The sequence below is a fragment of the Erinaceus europaeus genome, chromosome 15, assembly GCF_950295315.1.
Source record: "Erinaceus europaeus chromosome 15, mEriEur2.1, whole genome shotgun sequence".
Lineage (NCBI taxonomy): Eukaryota > Metazoa > Chordata > Mammalia > Eulipotyphla > Erinaceidae > Erinaceus > Erinaceus europaeus.
The window spans coordinates 21,257,299-21,266,426 of NC_080176.1; the positions used below are offsets into that span (position 1 = coordinate 21,257,299).

At 57.3% G+C, this 9,128-nt stretch overlaps 1 protein-coding gene across 1 annotated transcript; it reads left to right on the forward strand.

Moving 5' to 3' along the window:
• Positions 1-6,475: 6,475 nt before the first annotated feature.
• Positions 6,476-8,796, forward strand: FOXL3 (forkhead box L3). The gene is made up of 3 exons (XM_060172288.1): positions 6,476-6,573; positions 7,349-7,553; positions 7,971-8,796. The coding sequence occupies exons 1-3, from the start codon at positions 6,476-6,478 to the stop codon at positions 8,349-8,351; spliced, it is 684 nt and encodes a 227-aa protein (XP_060028271.1). The 3' UTR covers positions 8,352-8,796.
• Positions 8,797-9,128: the final 332 nt, after the last annotated feature.

Below are 9,128 nucleotides of genomic sequence, written 5' to 3' on the forward strand. Positions count from 1 at the left end.
TCTTTCACTGGACACCTGGGGGGTGGGGGAACATGGTCTGAGTCTGCACTGAGAGTCCCGCTCAAGGAGCAAGTGGGGGCACAGATGAGGACCCGCCAGCCCACAGGGCCACAGGGGATGGCTGTCAGTCCCAGGGCTCCCTGAGGTAGGGCCTCAGTGTCCCTGTAAACATAGTTCCCCAAGTTCCCCTCCTGAGAGGGAGGCGGAGGGCTGGGTGAGCAGAGGACAGACCTGCCAGAGGGCAGAACTTCCACCTGGTCCCCCAAAGGTGGAGCAGCTGCTGGTCACTGCTGTAGTGATGGTGTGGGAGGCTGCTCCCCCAGGCAGGAAGGTGGCCAGGGCCACCCTGAGGTCCCTGGATCCCAGCAGCAGCCAGCCCCTTCCATGTGGCCCCTAGCTCCACCTGCAAAAGCCTCAAGGTTCAACGGTTACACAAGAGGCAACAGCAGTCAGAGCCTCCGACAGGGAACACGCCTGGCACTGTCCCATTAGCCTCACTTCACCCTCTGGGGACACTTAGGGTTTGGCAGACTCCCAGGCCACCGCTCCAGGCTGCTTTCCACCCTCAGCCCCAGGGAGGGTGTCCTGTGTCCATGACCTGAGCAGGCGGCCTCCTGCCAGCCAGAGCCCTGAAAGATAGCAGTGCCCCCCTCCCTCCTGTGCCCTCTACCAGCCCTAGGCAGAGCCTGTCCTCTGTCCACCCATACCCTCTCCACACCCACCTGGCCTGCTCTGTGGTGCAATTCCTCCTTCCCTGTGTGGTGTACCGAGGGGCCCAGGCTTCCTGCCACCCTATGAGCCTCCACTCACTTGGCTTGTGAGCTTTGTAGAATGATGGGATGCAGAGCTAGGCAGGGTGCCCCCAGTTAAGCACACATATTACCACGCTCAAAGACCCAGGTTCAAGCTCCCACTCCCCAACTCTGATCCCCCTCCTCAGCTCTGACCCCTCACTTCCCAGTTGACCCCTTCTTCCCCAGCTCTGACCCCCCTTTCAACTTTCACCCCCCTTCCCAGCTCTGACCCCCCACATAGCTGTCACCCTCTCCCACAGCTCTGGCCACCCCCCTCCCCAAGTTTTGACCCCTCTCCCCAGCTCTCACCCCCTCCCTAGGCTCTGACCCCTCTCCCCAGCTCTCACCCCCTCTCACAGCTCTCACCCCTACACACACATAGCTGTCATCCTCTCCCACAACTCTTGATCACCCCCCTTCCTGGGCTCTGACCCTCTCCCCAGCTCTCACCCCCTCCCCAGGCTCTGACCCCTCTCCCCAGCTCTCACCCCCTCTCACAGCTCTGACCAACCCCTTTCCTGGGCTCTGACCCCTCTCCCCAGCTCTCAACCCCCTTCCACAACTCTGTCCACCCCACCCCCAGGCACTGATCCCTCTCTCCAGCTCTCACCCCCTCCTATAGTTCTGACCACCCCCCCTTCCCGAGCTCTGACCACCCTCCAGCCTTGACCCCCTCCCCAGCTCTGACCATCTCAGGAAGGACCAGTACAGTGTCAGCGATGCCTTTTTAAATTTACTTTTTTTTTTTTTTTGCCTCCAGGGTTATTGCTGGGGTTTGGTGCCTGCATCATGAATCCACAGCTCCCAGAGGCTATTTTTTCCCTTTTGTTGCTTTTGTTGTTTTATCATTGTTGTAGTTATTATTGTTGTAGTTATTGATGTTATTGTTGAGTAGAACAGAGAGAAATGGAGAGAGGACAGAAAGACAGATGGGGAGAGAGACACCTGCAGACCTGCTTCACTGCTTATAAAGTGACCCCTCTGCAGGTGGGGAGCCGGGGGCTCGAACTGGGATCCTTACGCTGGTCCTTGAGCTTCACGCCACCTGCACTTAGCCCACTGCGCTACTGCCCGCCCCCTTATATTTACTTTTTTGCTCTCAGCTCAGCTCTGGCTAAGAGTTCTATGAAGCACTGAATCCGGGACCTCTGAGCCACCAGCAGGAGTCTGTGTGTGTAGTCTTTGTGCTATCTCCCTGCCTATTAGCTTTTCTTCAGGGACAGGTGCAGGTGTCTCACGCTGTTGTAAGAAAAGGAAAGGGGTGGTCCAGGAGGTGGCACAGTGGATAAATCACTGGGAGGTCCAGTGGGAGGTCCTGAGTTCAATCCGCAGCAGCACATGTACCAGAGTGATATCTGGTTCTTTCTTTCTCTTTTTCCTATCTTTCTCATGAATAAATAAATAAAATCTTTAAAAAAAAATTTTTTTTAAAGGGAGTCAGGGGAGTCAGGCGGTGGCGCAGTGGGTTAAGCGCACGTGGCTCAAAGTGCAGGGACCGGCGTAAGGATCCCGGTTCGAGCCCCTGGCTCCCCACCTGCAGGGGAGTCGCTTCATGGGCGGTGAAGCAGGTCTGAAGGTGTCTATCTTTCTCTCCCCCTCTCTCTGTCTTCCCCTCCTCTCTCCATTTCTCTCTGTCCTATCCAACAACAAAGCAACGTCAACAATGGCAATAATAACTGCAACAAGGCTGCAACAACTAGGGCAACAAAAAGGGGAAAAAATGGCCTCCAGGAGCGGTGGATTCATGGTGCAGGCACCGAGCCCAGCAATAACCCTGGAGGAAAAAAAAAAAAAAAAAAGGGAGTCAGGCTGTAGCGCAGCAGGTTAAGCGCACATGGCGCAAAGCGCAATGACTGGCATAAGGATCCTGGTTTGAGTCCCCGGCTTCCCACCTACAGGGGAGTTGCTTCACAAGCAGTGAAGCAGGTCTGTAGATGCCTATCTTTCTCTCCCCCTCTCTGTCTTCCCCTCCTCTCTCTATTTCTCCCTGTCCTATCCAACAACGACGACACCAATAACAACAACAATAAAAAAACAACAAAGGCAACAAAAGGGAATAAATAAATATTTAAAAAATAAATTAAAAAAAAGAAAGGGAGTTGAGCAGTGGTGCGATGGGTTAAGCACACATGGCATGAAGCACAAGGACTGTTGTAAGGATCCCAGTTCAAGCCCCGGCTCCCCACCTACAGGGGAGTTGCTTCACAAGCAGTGAAGCAGGTCTGCAGGTATCTATCTTTCTCTCCCCCTCTCTGTCTTCCCCTCCTCTCTCCATTTCTCTCTGTCCTATCCAACAACAAGGACAGCAATAACAACAATAACAACAGCGATGATAAACAACAAGGATGGCAAAAGGGAAAAAATGTAAATAAAGACAATGATAGAAATAAAATTGGTGGTCCGGGAGGTGGCACAGTAGATAAAGCATTGGATTCCCAACCATGAGGTCCTGAGTTCGATCCCTGGCAGCACATGTATCAGAGTGATGTCTGGTTCTTTCTCTCCTCCTATCTTTCTCATGATTAAATAAATAAATAATTTTTTTAAAAAAATTAAATAGGGAGTTGGGCAGTAGTGCAGCAAGTTAAACACAGGTGGCGCAAAGCGCAAGGACCAGTGGAAGGATCCCAGTTCGAGCCCCCGGCTCCTCACCTGCAGGGGAATTGCTTCACAGGTGGTGAAGCAGGTCTGCAAGTGTCTATCTTTCTATCCCTCTCTCTGTCTTCCCCTCCTCTCTCCATTTCTCTCTGTCCTATCCAACAACAACAACATCAATAACTACAACAATAAAACAACAAGGGCAACAAAGAGAATAAATAAATACTAAAAAATAAATAAATAAAAGAAGAGGTAAGGGTCTGGGGCCCCAGCCTGACCCTTGTGGGTCAGGACCTCTCCCCATCGAGGACAGCCACAGCAGGATCTGCAGGGCCCTGTCACTCCCAGACAGGCCCCACCTCAAAGCCCCCTGCCCTACCTGCTTCTGTTGTCACCAAGGGCCTCAATCATGCTTTGTGTAGCTTTGAGTTTGGCTGGCTGACTTTCTCCCTTTCTGTATTGCCAGCAGGGTTATTGCTGGGGCTCGGTACCTGCACCACAAATCTATCACTCCCAGAAACCATTTTCCCTCTTTCTGTTTTATTGGATAGAACAGAAAGAAATTGAAAGGGGGAAGAGAGAGAGAGGCACCTGCAGACCTCTCTCCCCTTCACATTCAATTTTTATTTCATTTCACTCTTTTTTTTTAGTTTTTTTTCATTTATTTATTCCCTTTTTTTGCCCTTATTGTTTTATTGTTGTAGTTATTGATGTCGTCATTGCTGGATAGGACAGAGTGAAATGGGGAGAGGAAAGACAGACACCTGCAAGGGGGTCCGGCGGTGGCGCAGTGGGTTAAGCGCATGTGGCGCAAAGCGCAGGGACCGGAGTAAGGATCCCGGTTCGAGCCCCCGGCTCCCCACCTGCAGGGGAGTCCCTTCACAGGCGGTGAAGCAGGTCTGCAGGTGTCTATCTTTCTCTCCCCTTCTCTGTCTTCCCCTCCTCTCTCCATTTCTTTCTGTCCTATCCAACAACGAATTGCGTCAACAAGGGCAATAATAATAACCACAATGAAGCTACAACAAGGGCAACAAAAGGGGGAAAAAAAAAAGGGGCCTCCAGGAGCGGTGGAGTCATGGTGCAGGCACCGAGGCCAGCAATAACCCTGGAGGAGGAAAAAAAAAAAAAAAAGACAGACACCTGCAGACCTGCTTCACTATTTGTGAAGCAACCCCCCCACCCCCCCCCCCGCAGATAGGGAGCTGAAAGGCTCGAACCAGGATGCTTATGCTGGTCCTTGTGCTTTGTGCCACCTGCGCTTAACCCACTGCACTACCACATGACTCCTTCATTTCACTCTTTAAAAAAATAACTCACGGGGGTCGGGCGGTGGCGCAGTGGGTTAAGCACATGTGGCGCAAAGCGCAAGGATAGGCATAAGGATCCTGGTTCGAGGCCCGGCTCCCCACCTGCAGGGGAGTCGCTTCACAGGCGGTGAAGCAGGTCTGCAGGTGTCTATCTTTCTCTCTCCCCTCTGTCTTCCCCTCCTCTCTTCATTTCTCTCTGTCCTATCCAACAACGAACAACATCAACAATGGCAATAATAATAACCACAACGAGGCTACAACAACAAAGGCAACAAAAAGGGGAAATAAATGGCCTCCAGGAGCGGTGGATTCACGGTGCAGGCACCGAGCCCAGCAGTAACCCTGGAGGAAAAAAAAAAAAAAAATAACTCACATGGTCTGGGAGGTGGCGCAGTAGATAAAGCATCAGACTCTCAAGCATGAGGTCCTGAGTTCAATCCCCGGCAGCACATGCACCAGAGTGATGTCTGGCTCTTTCTCTCTCCTCCTATGTTTCTCATAAATAAATAAATAAAAACAACAAGGGCAACAAAAGGAAATAAATAAATAAATATTTTTAAAGATAAAAAATAAAAAATAATTCACTTATTTTGGATGGAGACAAAGAGCAATTGAGAGGGGAGGAGGAGATAGACAGGAAGAGAGAAAGAGACACCTGCAACCCTGCTTCCCCTCTGCAGGTGGGGAGTGGGGACTTGAACCCAGGTCCTTGTGCCCTGCAATGTGTGTGCTTAACCAGGTGTGCCCCTGCCAGGCCCTGCATTCAAGTCTGACCCGTGACCCAGAGCTGATCCCACAGGACCTCGAGGCTAGATGGATGAGGGCCAGGTGGCCACTCAGAACTGCCCAGCAGAGGGCAGCCCCAAGACAGGTCATCAGAGGCATGAGAAGGGCTGTATCGGGCCAGTTGAGGTAAGGAAGGGCCAGCAGGGGGGAGAGGGGCACATGGACCTATAGCACCAATGGTTCTCGCTCCTTCTCCCCAGGTCCCCACAGGTGTCCCCTGAGGCTTGAGTCCACCAGGAGGCTAGGGATGTGAGCTAGTGGCCTGGCTGGTGGGGCACATCCCCAGTACCCAGCAGTTGGCCCTGAGTGGGAGGGGGGGGTCACAGAGCAGCCTAGTGTCCAGTCCCTGCAGCCGGGTCACCCTGCACTGTAACAAAGTGGTAGGAGGGGAGTCTGGTGGCCCAAAGGAGGTGGATCTGGCTGGGACCTTGTGGGGGTGGGGGGAGGACTCAGTCCTGGCACTCAGGGTGGGAGAGGCATAAGGTACACCCTCCCAGGATCACCTCCACCCCACAGATACCCTTATTGCTGTATTCTACCTCCTGCATCCTGTCCCCAGGAAACCCCTCACCCTGCATTCTGCCCCCAGGACCCCTTTGCATCCCTCCCACAGGACCTCCTGCACCCACCTCAGGACTTCCTGCACCCACCTCCAGGATCCCCTGCATCCTGCCCCCCAGAACACACCCACCCCACCACCAGGACCCCTCTGCACCCTGCCCACAGGATCCCCTGCACCCACCCCCAGGATCCTCCTGCACCCCACCCCAGGATTCCCTGAACATGCCTCCAGGACTCCCTACACCCCGCCCCCAAGACCCTCTGCAGACGCCCCTGTGCTAAGCCTCCCGAGCCCCCTCGCTGCCCTCCGCCTCCCGCCCACTGGCTAGGGCCTCCCCCCGCTCCGGGATTGGATGTGTGCTGGTGGGGTGGGGGGACCCCAGGAGCAGGGCAGAGGCAGCAGCATCCCAGCGGGGACCAGGCGGCAGCATGTTCGACAGCTCGCAGTACCCCTACAACTGCTTCAGCGATGACGCTGATGGCGGGGCCAGCAGTCAGGACAGGCCGCTCACCAGGCCTGCCTACAGGTGGGGGATCCGGGCTTGGGGGACCTGGGCTGGGAGGACCTGGGGTGGGGGAACCTGGGCTGAGGGGACCTGGGCTGGGAGTGTGTCAGGACCTGGGCTGGGGGTACCTGGGCTGGGGAGTGGGTCACACCTGGGCTGGGGAGTGGGTCAGGACCTGGGCTGGGGGGACCTGGGTTGGGGAGTGGGTCACACCTGGGCTGGGGAGTGGGTCAGGACCTGGGCTAGGGGGACCTGGGCTGGGGAGTGGGTCACACCTGGGCTGGGGAGTGGGTCAGGACCTGGGCTAGGGGGACCTGGGCTGGGGAGTGGGTCACACCTGGGCTGGGGAGTGGGTCAGGACCTGGGCTGGGGGGACCTGGGCTGGGGAGTGGGTCACACCTGGGCTGGGGAGTGGGTCAGGACCTGGGCTGGGGGGACCTGGGCTGGGGGGACCTGGGCTGGGGAGTGGGTCACACCTGGGCTGGGGAGTGGGTCAGGACCTGGACTGGGGGGACCTGGGCTGGGGAGTGGGTCACACCTGGGCTGGGGAGTGGGTCAGGACCTGGACTGGGAGGACCTGGGCTGGGGAGTGGGTCACACCTGGGCTGGGGAGTGGGTCAGGACCTGGACTGGGGGGACCTGGGCTGAGGAGGGGGTTACACCTGGGCTGGGGAGTGGGTCAGGACCTGGGCTGGGGGTACCTGGGCTGGGGAGTGGGTCACACCTGGGCTGGGAAGGAGTCACACCTGGGCTGGGGAGTGGGTCAGGACCTGGGCTGGAGGAGGGGGGCTGGGAGCTGCCCCCTCCCCCAGGCGCTGACCCCTCCCCACAGCTACATTGCTCTCATCGCCATGGCCATCCAGCAGAGCCCAGCAGGCAGGGTCACTCTGTCTGGCATCTACGACTTCATCACACGCACCTTCCCCTTCTACCGCGCCAACCAGCGTGCCTGGCAGAACTCCATCCGCCACAACCTGTCCCTCAACAGCTGCTTCGTCAAGGTGGGGGGCTGGGAGGTCCCCACAGGGGTGGGGGGGGCTGGGGCTGGAGGTCCCTGTAGGTTCCGTGGGGCATGAAGGTGAGGTGTTCCCCAGAGGGCGGCCAGGGGGTGGCTGAGGGGGTCCCACAGGTGGAAGGAGGGGCCCTGTGGGTGTGGTGGGGTGATGCACTCTGAGGCTGAGAGGGTCCCAAGAGGGAAGTGGGGCTGAGGGGGCATTCCGTGATAGGGAGTAGCCATAAGTGAGGTGTGGGGGGCATTTTCTGAGGCCGGCAGGGGGCTGAGAGAGTCCCACGGGGGGGTACTCACAAATGAGGTGGGGGGCACTTTCTGAGTCTGTGTGGGGCTGAGGAGGTCCCACAGGGAGGGTACTCACAAGTGAGGTGTGTGGGGGGGCACTTGCTGAAGGCTGTTCCCGCAGGTCCCACGGGCTGAGGGCCAGGACAAGGGCAAGGGCAGCTACTGGACATTCGCAGGCGGCTGTGAGTCCCTGCTGGACCTCTTCGAGAACGGCAACTACCGCCGCCGGCGGAGGGGGCCCCGGCGTGAAGGGGTTCGGGGTGGACGCAGAGGGGGCGCCCAGGACACCCGGGGGCCCCAACAGCCTGCTGGCACCCGTCCACAGCCCCCTGCCAGCCCCGCCACCCAGCCCCAGGAGCCCCCAGCCATCAAGTTCAGCATCGACTATATCCTCTCTGCCCCCCACCCCTTCCCCACACCCCCACAGCCCTGGGGGGCACTGGGGGGTGCTCCCTCCCTGTCTGGCACCCCATGGGCTGGCCTCCACCCCTGGGCAATGTGAGATGGCCCCCAGCCAGCCAGGTTCCAGGGTGACCTCAGCCCCTCCCCCAGCCCAGAAGCCCGCTTGGCTGCTACCACAAACCACCCCACAGACTCACCTAGAGGAGCCATTCCACAGAGAACCCAGCCTGACTGCAGGGCCTGGCCTAGAGAGATGCCTGGAACCACCGGTCACTGCCAGAACAGGGGCCCAGAGGGCCCCCCAGGAAGCCATCCTGTGAAGGGGTCTGGGGTCTGCCCAGAAGAGTGACAAGAGCAGAGGCCGGGTAGATATCCTTGCGTGCCAGGACTGGATATGAGGACTGCTGGTCACCACAGATATGGCCACCCACTGGCTCACTTTCCCCAGGGCCCTGCCCAGCTTCAGCTGGTCGTCATGCTGAGGGGAACCAAACTTGGGGCCTCAGAGCCTTGGGCAGGACAGCCCTCTGCAGAACACCTGTGCTTTCTCCCAGCCCCTGCACTTTTCACAGACAGGAGGGCAGGCAGGGAGGAAGGGGCTGAGCTCAGGCTTCCCAGAACGGGTGGACAGGCTGTGCAGCCACTGGGAGAGCCCTGGGCTGGGAGCAGCATCCCCAGCCCCAGCCATGTTCATCTCAGTGCTGTGTGAAAGGCTGGCATCCGACCAGCCTCTGGTTCATCTACACGGCAGAGCGGGTCACAACTGATGTGGTTGGCAGGGCCATGGGCTAGGTGGGTTTTGTTTGTTTGTTTGTTTGTTTGTTTATTAATGGATAGAAATGAGTGAAATTGAGAGAGGAGGAGGAGATAGAGAACC

Excerpts from the sequence above, each read along its gene's own strand:
- FOXL3 (XM_060172288.1), top strand. The coding sequence starts at position 6,476 with ATGTTCGACAGCTCGCAGTACCCCTACAACTGCTTCAGCGATGACGCT. Across the intron at positions 6,574-7,348 it reads CTCACCAGGCCTGCCTACAG|CTGCCCCCTCCCCCAGGCGC; the intron begins GTGGGGGATCCG and ends GGGGGCTGGGAG. Across the intron at positions 7,554-7,970 it reads TCAACAGCTGCTTCGTCAAG|GTCCCACGGGCTGAGGGCCA; the intron begins GTGGGGGGCTGG and ends CTGTTCCCGCAG.